This window comes from Halichoerus grypus, chromosome 7 (assembly GCF_964656455.1).
Source record: "Halichoerus grypus chromosome 7, mHalGry1.hap1.1, whole genome shotgun sequence".
Lineage (NCBI taxonomy): Eukaryota > Metazoa > Chordata > Mammalia > Carnivora > Phocidae > Halichoerus > Halichoerus grypus.
This window is the reverse complement of record NC_135718.1, coordinates 55,838,541-55,854,385: the sequence shown is the minus strand read 5'-3', so window position 1 is coordinate 55,854,385 and position 15,845 is coordinate 55,838,541. Positions and strand designations below refer to the sequence as shown.

The 15,845-nt window shown below is 47.4% G+C and overlaps 1 protein-coding gene across 1 annotated transcript in view; it reads left to right on the top strand.

Moving 5' to 3' along the window:
• Positions 1-1,313: 1,313 nt before the first annotated feature.
• HKDC1 (hexokinase domain containing 1) overlaps positions 1,314-15,845 on the top strand; it is a 43,011-nt gene continuing 28,479 nt past the window's right edge. Inside the window, exons 1-4 of the mRNA XM_078077638.1 lie at positions 1,314-1,675; positions 6,537-6,699; positions 12,210-12,358; positions 12,467-12,586. Coding sequence (XP_077933764.1) covers positions 1,613-1,675; positions 6,537-6,699; positions 12,210-12,358; positions 12,467-12,586 — 495 coding nt within the window. The 5' untranslated portion in view covers positions 1,314-1,612. The remainder of the gene's footprint in view (positions 1,676-6,536; positions 6,700-12,209; positions 12,359-12,466; positions 12,587-15,845) is intronic.

Below are 15,845 nucleotides of genomic sequence, written 5' to 3'. Positions count from 1 at the left end.
CTTATGCTAGACTTGCTGTGGCTCATACATATGGTGGATGGGGAAAGGGCGCTGACTGGAGAATCACTGGCTTCTGAAGAGGCTGCAGTTGAAGGTTCTCTGACGAGGCAAGTGCTTGGTAATCACTGGATTCACGAGACTGTGTAGTAGAGAAGCAAACAAAGCTGAGGCTGCTAAGCCGGCGGGGAACACACGTTTCTTCCCTTGTATTGAGGAACAGGTGCTATGAAGGAGCGAGAAACATTGGGGTGCCCAGCAGACCTGCATTCACATCTGGTCAGTTGCTGATTTTAGGAGCAGTTGATTAATATCTGGGAAGTTATGGTCAGGGATGCCTTCATTTGTTATTTCCCCTCACTGGGAGGACCCTCTTGGAATGATATCTCTGTATTTAGCTATCCAAGTAATTGGAATTCTTGACAGTCCCCAACAGAAGGCTGCTGCTATTAGTAATTGTCAGTTGATTATCTATTGCACAGAGGAAGAAGAGAGGCAATATTATATATCGGTTAAGAGCTGGGCCCTGGAATGAAACTCCTGGGTTTGATTCCTCACTGTACCGTTTATAGGCTTTGTGATTTTCAGTATGTCCCTTTTCCTTTTTGGGCCTCAGTTTCGCCATCTATGAAATGGGAACAGTACGTGCTCTATCCTTGCTAGCTGCTCTTGTTAACACTGTAATTGTTATTGATTTTGTTAGCTGACCAATGACTGTGGGAAGAGTGCAAGGTACTGTACTCACACATCGGCCCCTTTCTGTGTCCTTCCCACGTCAAGTATGATGCATGAGATGCGTGAGTAAACCAGATATCTTCATGGCGTGAGACATTTCCTGTCTGTGACTTCAGTCTTTCTCTCCAGCAGCAGCTTTCCGGTGAGCACCCGTGACTTCAGTTCATCCTCTCTCATGGATATTTTTTCCTGGGTCCCCACCTGTGCAGTCAAGGTTTTCCGGCTTATCATTGTGGAATAGATAAATTTTTATCAGTTATTTTCCGTTACCATGGGCTGTTAGGCAAGAGATCTGCTCTGTCACAAGGGGAGGGATTTGCCCCAACATTCTTGAAGTCTCCCTGACCAGGGCAGTGTTTAGTCTTAATTAAGACAGCGCTGCAGAGGGGCAGGGAGTCCGGAGTTCCATCCCTGCGTTGAGAAGAAAAGGATTGGAGAGAAAAGGCCGAGACCAGACATTTGCAGAGCAGCTCAGCTGGTTGAAAGTTGGCTTTGTTTAATGCCCAGCTTCTCAGGAGATTTTCCTCGGCTGAGTGGGCTTGGTGGAGCCCTGGCTTGAGAGTGTTGCTTGGCAACGAGATCTTGTGGCACCCAATTCTCAAAGAGTCAAGCGACCCATCCCCTGCCTCCCCTCCACCAACTTTCAGCTACCATCCCAAGCCTCCTATTAGACAATCAAGTGTACGCTGGAGGGAGGGACCAGAGAAAGGGGGTGAAGTTTAATCATTGAACTCTCAGCAGCCTGGTAGTATTTAATCTGTAGCACCTAGTTCCTGGAGGCCTCCAGCCTGAACTGGAAGTGGGCAGCTCTCTGGAGACGCAGGAGTAAACACTGCACAGAAATCTCTGCCCATCTCAAGAGAAACCAAACTTGGAAAAAATGTTTGCGGTACACTTGATGGCATTTTACTGCAGCAAGCTAAAGGAGGATCAGATCAAGAAGGTAAGGACTCACAAAGCTGAGAGATACCCGATTCATTCTTCACTGACAGAACTAATTGATACTGTGCCTGCATCCAGAAGGATTTAAGAAAGCTTATTAGAAAAGACACAGGGAGCAAAGGACCAGTAAAGAGCTCATGGGAGTGGGGGAGGAAGTGAATCCTCCACCGGCTGGACATTACACATTGTCCCGAGCCTTGCATTTCACTTGGCACTTCCTGGTAGATACGGGTGGGAGGGGATGAGAGTCTTCAGAAACGTTGAGGATGATTGTGTTTGATATAAGGGGTATTTGGGAGGAGAGGCTACAAAGGAGGGGAGAGAACTTTTGAGAACTTTTAAAGTAATTCACGTGATTCTTCATGTGCTTGAAGGAATATAAGCATGGGAACTAAGAGGGGTGTGGGTCTTAATGTACAGTAATTGAGCTATTTATTATTGGCACGTGCTGTTTGCCAGAGATGTGCTGTTAGTGGTGTGCGTTAGTCACTTTGCTCAAGAAACCTCTGCACAAAATACGTTCCAAGGTGGGCTGCTTAACAGTTGCCAAGCCTCAACTGGAGCCCATCGGCATTGTCTCGGGGAGGCCTGGCATGAGCCCAGCCTGCCCCGCTAGCCACTCCCTGGGTGCTGGTGTCTCTCAACTTATAGATAATAGAAGCCCTCTCAGCAGGCAGACTTAGCCAAGGTCACCCAAGTATTGCAAGTGGAGTGAAGATTAAACCCAAGTCTCTGACTCCCCTAGCATTCTTTCCATTGTGCCACAATGCCTCCTGGCTTTTCGAACAGAGAGCGTGGCCCCGTAACAGCCCTCATGTGCTTGCTGGGAGAAACCTCCACGGAATTCTGTTCATTAGAGATTTGGGTTAGAAGTTATAGCAAATCTTAAAATATTATAAAGCAATCTGATTTAAGCTGTCTTAATTTTCATTTATTGATTAGATTCACAGAGTCCTCTCCTGGCTTCTTAAGGAGGTAGAAAAGTCCTACACAGCACTGCTGAAGGATTCACTTTCTGTTCTTACCTGCTTAGTAAGGAGGAAACCTGCACGGTGTCTGTCCAAACCCCAAAGGGGAGCCTTTGGAACCTTTACATTTGGTTCTGCAAATTCGTTTCATTTTCTTAGGCCTTTTGTTACATCCTAGAATCAGGAAGGGGGCAGGCTCAGGAGGGAGGTTATGCAACCTCCACTGATTCGTTCCAGGTTGTCTGGGAGGAGGGTCAGCCTTTTTCAAGGCCTGAAGTTGACCCTTCCCTCACCCCTTCAAGAAAGCTAAAGAATGAGCGGAGTCGGGATAGCCAGGAGCACCACGTAGCCACTTGAAGCAACAGGTGACTGAGATAGGATGGGCGTCTGGTTTACGGGCTGCTAGATGACTCACAGGTTCTGAGAACACGGGTTCATGCACTCCTTCATGTGGTGAAAGCACACCTGGTCAAAAGGCACAACAAACCTTTCTCTCTCCCGGGTCAGGTAGCCCACCCCTCCTTAGTTTCCATGCTTCCTGCTTCCAGAGTTGTCAGGATCCTGGGCCATATTTGCCGTGAGGGTTACTATTCAGACCCTGGAAAATTTTTTTTTTTACATTTCCCTACACCAACATTCAAACAAAGACAAAAGAAAATAAAACGGGAAGAAAGCGGTGGGGAGGGAGGAAGGAAGGAAGGAAGAAGAAAGGAGAAACCACTCTGGTAGCTTCTTTTCCAATTCAGTATATTGACATTATTTGACCTATTGATAACATTGGGCTGAGTCTGGTCACTGACCTACAGATTGTTCACTCATAAGAGAAGGACTGGCTAGGTTTTCAATGTGTACTTTTTACAGTTGAGTAAGTCAACATTACGAAAAGGGGAAATGTTACCTTTAATCCCACCCCCCTCACAAACACTGTCAGATTTGCCCTGTGGAAGCCCTTATAGTATGTTTCTACAGTTATATCATACCTACAATTCTAAATCTTGTCTCCTTCACTTATTATTATATTGTAACCACTTATGTACATTTCTCCCATTTCTTCATAATTATCATTCTAATGTCTTCCAATATGCAATCCAGTTGGATATACTATAATTCAAACTTTTCTCTCTTCGGCTACCTTTTTCCCCCCAAATTTTTATTTAAATTCTAGTCAGTTAACATATAGTGCAATATTGGTTTTAGGAGTAGAATTCAGGGATTCATCACTTACATACAGCATCCAGTGCTCATCATAACTCGGCTACTTTCAAAAAAATTTTTTAACAATTAAGATATTGCTTTGAAAAACATAGGAATGTGTTTAATGTTCTCCATCTTTGGGATTATTATAAGGTTAGATTCCCAGAACTGAAATCACTGGGTCAAAGAGGTGAAACTTTTTATGACTCTCAATTCATATGGGACCTTTGGACTAAGCGATCTCCAAAGTCACTTCTGGCCCCCACATTCTGTCATTCAGCAGGTCTCAGCTTACAGTTTTGAATTTGTTCTTCCTATGTTAAATGTGCTGCTCGTTGGCTCTTTTGTTTAGAAGATGTCCTGTTTTATGGTTTCAGAGTCTTTCCAAAAGTGTGCTTGGTTTTCTGCAGCTCAAAGACCTCCCTTAGTGTCTGCAAAGAATGTGCCTGGCTACACAGACCCCAGATCACCTGTTTGGATTTAAAATAGAGCTTTTTTTTGCCCCAACATGTGTTTCATTCTTCCCTTCTAGCTACTGTACCGGGGCCTGTGGGAGGTACGGAGAATAAACAAGAAACTTGCTAGGTGGACATTCTGTCTGTCATGACTTTAACTTAGTGAAACAGCGGGAGCAGGAACCCAAAGTTCTGAATGACTCTGTTAAACTATAGCTGACAAACGACCCGAGCAGGGCCTCAAAACCATGCCTTCTACGGGAGGGATGACACTGGGGATGCTGGAGAAGTTCTTTATGCTCTGGGGCTGTGTAGCACATCTCACCCTTCCCCAAGTCCCAATTACTTGGGTCACGTCCCTTCCGTCGGGTTTCTCCGTGTTTGTAGCTGTGCCAACCAATTAGTCGTAAACAGACTCAGGGTGAACAGGAAGCCCTTAATGAAGCATGACCTGGTTCCCTCCTATCTCTTCAAATGCACTGAAAGCCCAATTGTCCTTTTTTTGTTAATGGCTCTCTGACGGTTTTCTGGACTCTCTCTGGCCCCTGAATCCCTGGAGCCATGGGTCATTTCACTGCCTTGGGTCTCCAGACTGGCCCTAGATTGAGCTGGGATGCCTGCCCACTGGGCCTGGCTGATGGCTAGGCACCTGTCCTGTGATATAGGTCATGTAACCCTAGCCCTTTTGGTGTAATGTCTCTGTTGGACTCCTGCGTCCTGCATGCAGTTGTGAAGCAAAACCAGGCGGTGGGGCAAGAAGTATGGAGACGGCATTCCAGGCCCAGGGCGCCCCTCACCCCCAGCTGTCCCACTGCTGCGTCATGGCTCTGAGCCTCGGGGTCCTTACCTCTCAGTCAGAAGCAAGAACTCTGGCCTCACCGGGCTTCCTCAAAGCAATGGCAGGGAGATTAAATGAGGTGACGTATGTGAAAGCACTCTGTAGACTTCCGCAGATGTTCTTAGCTTTAGAGAAAAGTGTGGGAGAGTGATTCCTCCAGGAATGTGCTGGGATCAAGTCTTCTTGTGACCTGGATGGGTAGAGAGGCTGCTCAGTATGTGTATAAAGCAGGAGGGGCAAATACAGGGCATCTATGCCACTGTCCCTACTCCTGTCCCCATCAATAATCCATTCCAATGAGCCCTGGGAATCCAGGCTGCCACTCCAAATGATTAGCATTAGCATGAGGAGGATGCTGTTCTGCCATTTCTGATATGACACACTACCTTCAAGTGGACTGAGCATAGCCATAGTGATATTTATTTATTTATTTTTATTTATTTATTTATTTATTTATTAATGTATCTGCTTTTATTTTTTTAAAATTTTTTTGTTATGTTAATCACCATACATTACATCATTAGTTTTTGATGTAGTGTTCCATGATTCATTGTTTGCATATAACACCCAGTGCTCCATGCAGAACGTGCCCTCCTCAATACCCATCACCAGGCTAACCCATCCCCCCCACCCCCCTTCCCTCTAGAACCCTCAGTTTGTTTTTCAGAGTCCATCGTCTCTCATGGTTCATCTAGCCATAGTGATTTTTATAAATTCCCTCCATTAGGGCAGTGGTCCTTTGCCCCAATTTCCTGGTTACTTGAGTGTCCATCCACCCATTTCCAGCAGCAATTGAGCTGGCTTTAAAAATTAAACTTCATCTTAATTAAAACAACCTCAGTTAAAAACAGAATGAAAATTTAAAGAACTAGAATTTACAGATTGCTGTTGGGAACTGTATTTAGCTCTGAGCTTCCTAGCAGCCCATAAACAAAGGGAAACAATTTGGGGTATATACGGTCATCGTTGGAAAAGAAAGGTTCTATGCTTAGGAATTTAAGGTTCAAGCTCTAGCTAGTCTTTTGCAGTGGAGAGGCAATGGGACAATGGTGCAGTCCCTGAACTAGGAATTAGAAACCCTGAATCCTTGTCGCTTTTGCCCCCTCTATTGCCCCATCAGAAAAATGGGAGAATCCTTTCTTCCTGAGAGCTTGCCCTTCAGAGGAATAAATTCCTACCTCCCAACCTTCCATTCCATTCTATTCTTCCAACTCCCCACCTTGTCTCCAGCTTGGTGAGGAGTCAGGTGAGGAATCTTTGGGATTCTACATCATGAAGCTATCCCCAGAGTCAGAAAAATAGCTTTGTGATGGGAGTGGGAATTTACAACCTTGACTGGAGCACAACCCCCCCCCCCCCCGCCAACCCCACAGCAGGCGTCCCTGGTCACCCTGGTGTCTGTTGCAGGTGGACAGGTTCCTGTATCACATGCGGCTCTCCGATGAGACCCTTTTGGACATCATGGCTCGCTTCCAGGCTGAAATGCAGAAGGGCCTGGGGAAGGACACCAACCCCACAGCATCTGTGAAGATGCTGCCCACCTTTGTCAGGGCCATTCCAGATGGCTCAGGTGAGTGGGGCTAGGGGCTGCCAGGGACCCTGATCTCCCTGCTTTCTTTTGGCTGATGGGTACCTGGAGTCTGCTCCTATACCCTGGCTTACCACTCCCACCTTCTATGCATACTCTTCCCGAACTCTCTATGCTTCCGTCCATTCAGTACCAAAAGTTTTGAACCAAAGTTCAAATGTACCCTGCTTTTTCTCTGTGCGCCTTGGCCCCACACATTTTGTCTGTTTACTTGCTGGAGCATCCCAACATTCTTCCCCTCATGAACACCAACTTAGCTTTTCAATCTCAGGTCACCACCTCCATGTAGGAGGCTTTCCCATGCTGGGTTAGGTGCTTCTCCTGACACCTGCTGTGTGCGAGTTTCCCTACTGGGCTGATGCTCCATGAGGACGGGGCCTGTGTCTTCTTCACCACGGTGTTCTGAGCACCTAGCATGGTGCCCGATGCCTACTAGGCCCTGAAATATTTGCCAAGTGGATAATAAATGGTATTTCATGCCTAAGTTCCTAGATTCTAGGCCCAAGGTAGTAAGTAAGGGAAGACAACATGATGTGGTGGAAGGAAGAGTAAACGATAATTCAAGAAACCTGGGCTCTACGCCCAGCTCTGACATTTCTCAGTGACCTTTGGCAGAATGTTTAGCTTTAGTTTCTTTATCTGTGAAATGAGAGTTGGCCTCTGTATTTGTTTTCTATTGTTGCTGTAATAAGTTACCATAAACTTAGCAGCTTAAAACCACACAAATTTATTCTCTCACAGTCCTGAAGGTCAGAAGGTTGAAATGGGTCTCACGGGGCTATAATCACGGTGTCAGCAGGGCTGCATTCCTTCTGGAAGCTCTAGGGTAGAATCTCTTGCCTTGTGTTTTCCAGCTTCCAGAGGCCACCTGTATTCCTTGGCTCATGCCCCTTTTTATCTCCAAACCAGCCAGATAGCATCTTTAAATTTCCCTCTGACTCTGACCCTTCTGCTTCCCTCTTTCACATTTAAAGACTTTGTGAGTGCATTAGGCATACCCAAATAATCCAGGATAATCTCTTAACGTCAGGGTCAACTGATGAGCAATTTCAATTCCATCTGTAACCTAATTTTCCTTGCCATGTTAACTAACATATTCATGGATCTGGGGATTAGGATGTGGACATCTTTGGGGAACTATTACTTTGCTGACCACAGCCTAGAGACCTTTATGGATGGAATCCAGGAGGTTCCATCCAACTCCTCCATTCTCAGCCTCTGGGCAGAGCCAGAGGAGGGACAGGAAGTGGAATCTGCAAGGCACCTTCTGTGGTCAGGGGTGTTAGGAACTCACTTTCTAACATAATCCCCATAAGAACCCTGAGGTGTAACTGTTATGCCCAGGTCAGATAAGAGCATGGAGGACCAATGTCAGGGTCCCAGTGCTCTGACCAAGCTCCAGTGGGGGCTTTGGGGCCCTTGAAGGAGCAGGGGCTGAAGTCTGGGGAGCTCTCAGGGACTTTGATTAGATCAGCCAGGTTCTGGGCCCCTCTGGGCCAATGACGGGGTCAAAATAGCTTCTACCATTCAAGAGGTCCCCGGGAACTGTGATAGGGGAAGCCTCTTCCCTCACTGGTGGGTGCGTGACAGGGTGGGCTATGTCCACCCTGGAGGGACATAAGCTTTGGACAGAGACAGTCTTGCTTTGAAATCTGCTTGAGTTGAAATCTGCTTGAGTTCCAGACACTGCTCTATGAGAGTGCCGAGGGACTGTGGTCCTTGACAGGTCATCCAGGGCCATTCAGAGTAAGCACCTGAGTCATGGGTGTGTCGGGGGGAGGGGGCACCAGGGCGAAGTCCTCCTGGCTTCCTGTGCTTTGGCTCCTCCTGCAGAGGTGTGTCCCCAGGAGCAAGGGAAAGTGACTGTGAGGGTCTGGAGAATGCTGGACTGGATGAGTCTTCCCGGCCCTGGCTGCTTCAGGAAGGTTTGGAAGTGAAAGGGACCAAATTTTAGAAGAACCCTCCTCAGGCCAGGAGGCACCACCTCCTTTCCTCACTGTCTCCTCACGTAATAAATCTCATCACATAATATCTCACATCTCATCACATAATAAATCTCACCAGTGAGCCAGTTGCAGTGAGGTCTTGGAGCCCAGAGTCCCTGCAGCCAGGGGGCCTTGGTAAGTCCCAGGACAACTGCCCTCCTGTCCGCATCAGTAAAAAGATCAGGGCTGTTAGGATCAGATGAAGTCATGTGGAAGGAGTACTTTAAAATTTCCAAAATATTGCCCCAAGTCTTCCGTAGTTCCTGTGAGCTAGTGGTGTAATTTCATGGTCACTAACAAAAGCAAACAAATGCTACTAATCTGTTGGGGCTTCCATTTCAAAAATGTATGCAGTTTCCAGAGAAATACTGAGTTCACCTCCTCTCTGTCCTCTCATCCAAACCTATGAGATGAGGTTCCCCCTAGCCTTTCTGTCAGGGAGCTGCAATCGACTGTTCTTACAAAGTGCCTGAGAAGTGTGCCTTCCCCTCTAGCAGCCACAAGGGAAGGGGGACCGGAGGTGCCCATCGCATGCTTGTGAGGGGCACTCTGGTTCTGGAGGCCCAACTCCAGCTGCTCCTACTGAGGGGGGGGGGCCTTGAAGGGGAGCCCAGGGAGCCCTGATGTGGTCGGCTGATGGGCCCCGGGGTCTGCCCTAGGACAGGGGTCCCCTGCTCTCCCCCTAGTATAAGACTCACTTGGAGCAATTCCTAAACATATGGTTTCCTGAATCTCCAGGAATCGACACAGTCAGTCACTGTGCATCTTTGGGAGACGCTGCACTAGGGAATGGGAAGGAGCAGGGGCATTTGCCCTGGGGACGGATGAGGAGAAGGAAACCTTGGAGCCCCTGAAAGGTCACAGGAGGATTATCTACAGAGGCGGATCGTTATCTTTTTATTATTTAAAAAAAATTTTTTATGGAGATATAATTGACATAACATTATATTAGTTTCAGGTGTAAACATGATTTGATGTTTGTGCATATCACGAAGTGGTCACCACAATAACGTTTGGCAACACACATAGTTACAAATTTCTTCTTTCATCCGATGAGAACTTTTAAGATCTACCCTCTTAGCAATTTTCAAATATGCAGCGTGTTATTCTTAACTGTAGTCACCACGTTGTACGTTCCATCCCCATGACGAAGGTCATAATAATCTTAATAACTGCTGTAGAGATCCTGACGGCTCTTCTGCCGCTGTTGCCTCTGCTGGGCAGGTCCTGCCTCCCTCAGGGCCCAATGAGTCCGTTCTCTGGGGTCAAAGTCACAGAAAGGGTCCCACCCGGTTTACAGGAAATGGCGTGTTGAGTCACTGGTGAAGCCAGGTGATTGCACGCTGACAGTGGCCCTGGAGGCCAGAGGAAGGAATGACTCCGTGCTAGGCTGCACGAGGGTTCACAGATCACCTCCAACCTGAATCGCAGCACAGGAGCCTCCTCTTTTATGAAAATCCTCCCGTCCATCTGGATTGGTGCCAGAGGCATTTTCCCCAAATCTCAATCAGAACTTGGCACTCCCTTGCTTAAAATCTTTCTGTGGCTCCCCCTCACCTTCTGGAGAAAGCTCAAGCTCTTTGGGGTGGGCCAGTTTTCCCAAATCCTTCCTAGTTTATCCAGAGACTACCTGCCAGCCTCATTTCTGTCACACGTCCCTCCTTCCTCAAAAGCAGACCCTGCCCTCCCTATGTGAGCTGCTTCCTTGGCTCCGTTCCTCTCCCTGGGACCTGCTCTGGCTGCCTCCCTCCCTTGCGTTCTTCTGCACTCAGCTCTGTCCCGCCTCCCCTGGGGTTTAGATAGCGCTCCCTGTGCTTCCCTAGCACTTGGCATGCTATTTGGCACAGAGCTGGCTCAGTAAATGTTCGTACATGGACTGTGTGATCTACCCTATTTCCTGCTCAACAAGATAACATCTGTGAAAGCATCTCTTGCTTGGTATGTGATGAATGCTAACAAAAGTTGCACAATATTAGGTCCCCGGATTCCCTTCCTGAATAATAAATGGCTCCATCAGGCTTCTTGGGGGCAGATCTAGGGAGATAAGAATCTTGCTTTCCAGATAATCTCCACAAAAACAAAAGATCCTGCTAGCTGGGTCTGGACATGACTAAGGCCTGTGCTCCTCTGACTGCGGTCCACAGACCAGCAGCCGCAGTACCTGGGAACCTGTTTAGAAATACAAAATCTCCGGGGTGCCCTGCTAGCATGCTTGATCTCGGGGTCATGAGTTCAAGCCCCTGTAGAGATGGACTTAAATAAATAAATAAACAAATAAACAAATAATAAACTTAAAAAAAAAAAACACACCAAAATCTCAGACCCCACCTCCACTGAATCACAATCTGCATGTTAAAATTCTTGGGAGATTCACATGCACATTCAAGTTTGCAGAGCACTGTCTCTAGCTCTTTGATTGCCAGGAGCAGAGAACCCAGTCAAGCCAGGTCAGGAAAGGAGGTCTGTTGTACAAGGACACGGAGAGCAAAAAGGGGGACACGTAGGGTCCTGTGGGACTCCAAGGGCAGGAGCTGCGGTCCTCTCAGGCCGCAAGGGGACTGGGTGGGACTCGGGTCTTCCTCTGTGGTTTCAGCCTACATGCATGGGGCCACCTTGGCTACCCAGCTGACCTCTGGTTTGGGGGATGATTCCACTTCAGTCTTTACCATGAACTAGCAATTTCTCACTGTTTTATTTCACATGTTACACGGAGTAAATCTGAACGGCCAGCTGGTCCCTTATCTGCATGCAGCTGTATCTAGGGTCATGTGGTACAAAACAAGGCCACTGGGGGGACCAGACTTGTGGTCCTGGAATTTCACTCACATGTGCTTTGGGCATATATCATGAAGCACACCTGGTACCTGTCGCCACTTTTCAGGGACAGATAATTCTATACAAAGGCTTGTTGGTTCACGAGTATGCACACCTGCATTCTTATCCTGTATCTGTGGCCAATGCAGAAGACTGGCAGGTGTCCTGGCAGGAATACTGGCTGGATCCCGAGTTGAAGTCACTGAAGTGGGCTGCCTCTCCTTAACACATGTGTCATATCCACCTTTTTATTATTAGCATTGGTCTTGCACGGGGCTGGGTCTGGCCCCAAATCTGAAGATCCTTGGCTCTGTAGGGTCCATCCTTTGGTCCCTGTCTCTTTTCCCTCCTGGGGTGTTTTCCATCTGTCCAAGAGACTGAGGCTTGTATGGGGCTGGTTTCCCTTCCTTGCACGCTTCCATGCCTTTTCCTCCTGCCTTACCGGCACTTTGCCCACACTTGGAGTATCAGCTCCTTCAGCCTGGTTGTGGCATTCTGGACTCGGCTCCACCCTCAAGGCCCATGTCTGATACTACCTGCCTGAAGTGGGTTTATATTTGCCTTCTCCACGTTTACGCCCTCCAGCATGGCCTGGTGGGCAGATTTGGATCACGCCCCAACTTCTAAAGCTAAGCTGGCCATAGAACAGCCTTCCATAAATGACAACTTTTTTGTTTGTTTCTTTTTTCATAGAAAATGGGGAGTTTCTTTCCCTGGATCTTGGAGGGTCCAAGTTTCGCGTCTTGAAGGTGCAAGTCTCTGAAGAGGGGAAAAGAAATGTCCAGATGGAGAGTCAGTTCTATCCAACACCCAATGAAATTATCCGAGGGAATGGCTCAGAGGTATCGGGCAGGGGCTCTTATGAAGCAGGGGATGGGGGATGGCCTTGGCATCAAGTTTATAAGTGACCATGCCTTAGCGCAGCATCCTGTGCTTTCTCTTTTCTCTAGCTATTTGACTACGTAGCTGACTGTCTGGCAGATTTCATGAAGACGAAAGGGTTGAAGCATAAGAAATTGCCCCTTGGCCTAACCTTTTCTTTTCCCTGCAGACAGACTAAATTGGAAGAGGTAAGGTTCATGCCGGGGAAGGAAGAAGCTGTGCAGGATTTGGGTTTGGGGCTGGGGCATGTTCAAGGAGTCAGGCTGGGAACAGGAGAGATCAGCAGGAGTCTTCTTGTTTTGTTTTTTTCTTTTTTTGCACAGTGAGGTGGAAACGTGAGGCAGAGAACTCGTAAATGCAGCAGCCTTGATTTTGCACTTGACGTGGGCACGGCACAAGGCAGCAGAACAGTTTTTACCCCTTAGTTCTCAGACTTGGTTGCATGGGAATCCACTGGAGGGCTTGTTAGACACAGATTGCTGGACCCCACCCCAGAGTAACTTAATCAGTGGGTCCTCAGATTTGCATTTCTAACAGCTTCCTGGGTGATGGATGTGGATGCTGGTGGTCTGGGGACCACACCTAGCACCCCTGACATAGCTGACTAGAATAAGAGGAGGAAGGCTCGAGGAATCTCAGTCTCCAGTGAGCCCTTAGGAAGAGGATGCAGATGGGGTCATTGGAATGACAATGTTGGGATGCACAGTCTCAGCTGGGCCACTACCCAGCGGGGGGCTCATCTCTGTGTGCCTCATACGTTCAACTAATAAACAGGGAGAGGTCAAACCCAATCTTATATAGATCTGTGAGAATAAGTAAGGGGCCACAGAAAAGGACAATGAGCTTTCTGGGGTCAGCGAGTCATGGTCAAGAGTCAGGTGTCCCCAGGCCACACACCTCTGGGGTGGGAGCCCGTGATCTCCTCCTGCACGTGCCGGTCATGACGCCCACCTGATGGTCAGTTCATGGAGCACCTTGATATCATGCACTGCCCTGGGATGTGTTTGCTGTTGCTGGCGTGGGCCATTTATCAGTGGGGAAGAGTGGAAAAGGAGTGGGTTATCACGTCCCACAGACATGTCTTTGAATCATGGCTCAGAACAAGCTGTGTCCCCGGGGCAAGTTACATAACTTCTTAAGCTCCTTGATTTTCCATCCGGAAAACAGGGTTAATAATAGCTCCTTGCCGGGTTGAAGGGAAGCTTAGACCAAACCTCTGCCACGGGCCCCAGACTGCCTGGTGCATCAGTGGTAGCTGCAGGGTCACAACAAGGATTGTCCCTATGTCACTGGTCTCTTGGTGCTTTTGTACCTTGTCCCCTGACTCAACAGATGTTTCTGGAGGGCAGGCACTGTTTTATATTATTCTTTTTTATTTTTTAAAAGATTTTATTTATTTATTCATGAGAGACAGAGAGAGAGATGCAGAGGCAGAGGGAGAAGCAGGCTCCCCGCCGAGCATGGAGCCCAATGCGGGACTTGATCCCAGGACCCTGGGATCGTGACCTGAGCCGAAGGCAGACGCTTAACCGACTGAGCCACCCAGGCGCCCCTGTTTTATATTTTTCTCCACCTGCAGGGTCTCTAGCATGATGTCTTGTATTTTATAGGTGATTGTTAACTATTTGACAATTAAAAGTACAATCAATCATTTAATTGATTCCACTGAGTGGGAACTTGCCGTGATCTATCTAGACAGGGGATGGGCTGAGGTTCACATTTTTATTGTTTTATTTTTAAAAAAAAGGATTGGAAAAAGCTAGTATGAAGAAGGTTTCAGAGAATGTGAGAAGAGGCCAGGTGGAGTCAGGCTGTGAGGTGTCACCGTCTTTGTTGGCTGGAGGAGCAGAGGTCCCGGAATCTGTAGAGGAAGTGGGAGGAGGAGTCATGGGGAATCAGGCCCCGAGATGGAGATCAGATTCATGGAGTAGTTAAACAGATCTTCTCTGAGCTCAGAAATGGAGACCCCAGGAAGAAGGAAGAGACTTCTCAAGCTCTGCTGGAATTCATTTGAGTTTGAGAACCAAACTTACATATCTTCTTTATACCTGGGGGGTGAATGTATGGTTTGTTTATCCAAGATTTTGGCATTTTTCTAAGCCAAATCTCTACCAGCATCTTTATGTAATAATAATAGGGGCGCCTGGGTGGCTTAGTTGTTGAGCGTCTGCCTTCGGCTCGGGTCGTGATCCCAGGGTCCTGGGATCGAGCCCCGCATCGGGCTCCCTGCTCAGCGGGAAGCCTCCTTCTCCCTCTCCCACTCCCCCTGCTTCTGTTCCCTCTCTCGCTGTGTCTCTCTGTCAAATAAATAAAATAAAATCTTAAAAAAAAAATAATAGCAACACCGTACCCCAGATTTTACAGTGTATCTTGCATTGTGCTGAACTCTTTATGTGTATTATCTCATTAAAATCCCCAAGCAATCATAGGAAGTAGATATTATTATTTCCATTTCATATTTGAGAAAAATTGCAGCTACAGTTATGCTGTATGCATAGTTTTAAAAAATATAATTGCATGTCCTTTAAAATTTTCCACTTAACTATATATCACAAGCATTTATTTTCCACTCCCCCATACATCCTGCTCCTAATGCATCCCACATTGACCCTAGCACCCTTTTTTGGGGGATGCCGCCCTGCAGTCTCTTACCCCTCTATCCCATGAAGCAGGGATGTTTCCCTGACCTACAAAGGCAGAAGTTAGGGAGGGCTGCCAGTAGGCAGCGCTGTGGTGCAGGGAACAAACCCTGGTCCCTGGTCAGGAGTTAGACCATTGCATTCCAGCTGGACTCTGTCTTTCACTCACTGAGATCTAGAGCAGTTTCCTTCCTCTGTCAATCTCCCAGCTTTATCCGTAAACTGAGAGGATTGGGAGGGCGTGGTGGGGAGTTTGTGAGTTTGGGCTCAGCTATTTTTGACTGTGTGGCCTTGGGCAAATCTCTTAGTCTCCAAAATTCTTTTCCAGTCTGAAACATTCTGATTATTTGCTATTTTACAAAACTCTTGAGAAACACCAATTTTTAAAAACATTTAAAAAAAATTATTTATTTATTTATTTTTAATTTTAATTTTTTTTTTTTTTTTATTCATGAGAGTCAGAGAGAGAGAGAGGGAGGCAGGCAGAGGCAGAGGGAGAAGCAGGCTCCCTGCCTAGCAGGGAGCCCGATGCGGAACTCGATCCCAGGACCCTGGGATCATGACCTGAGCCGAAGGCAGACGCTTAACCATCTGAGCCACCCAGGCGCCCCCAAAAAAGATTTTATTTTTAAGTAATCTCTACACCCAACGTGGGGCTCGAACTCATGACCCGGAGATCAAGAGTTGCATGCTCTACTGACTGAGCCAGCCAGGCACCCCAGGAAACACCACTTTTATGCACATAGTTGATAATGCAGGTAGAGAGCCATTTTTCTAAGTTGAACTTAAGTTCCCAAGGGAGTCCTAC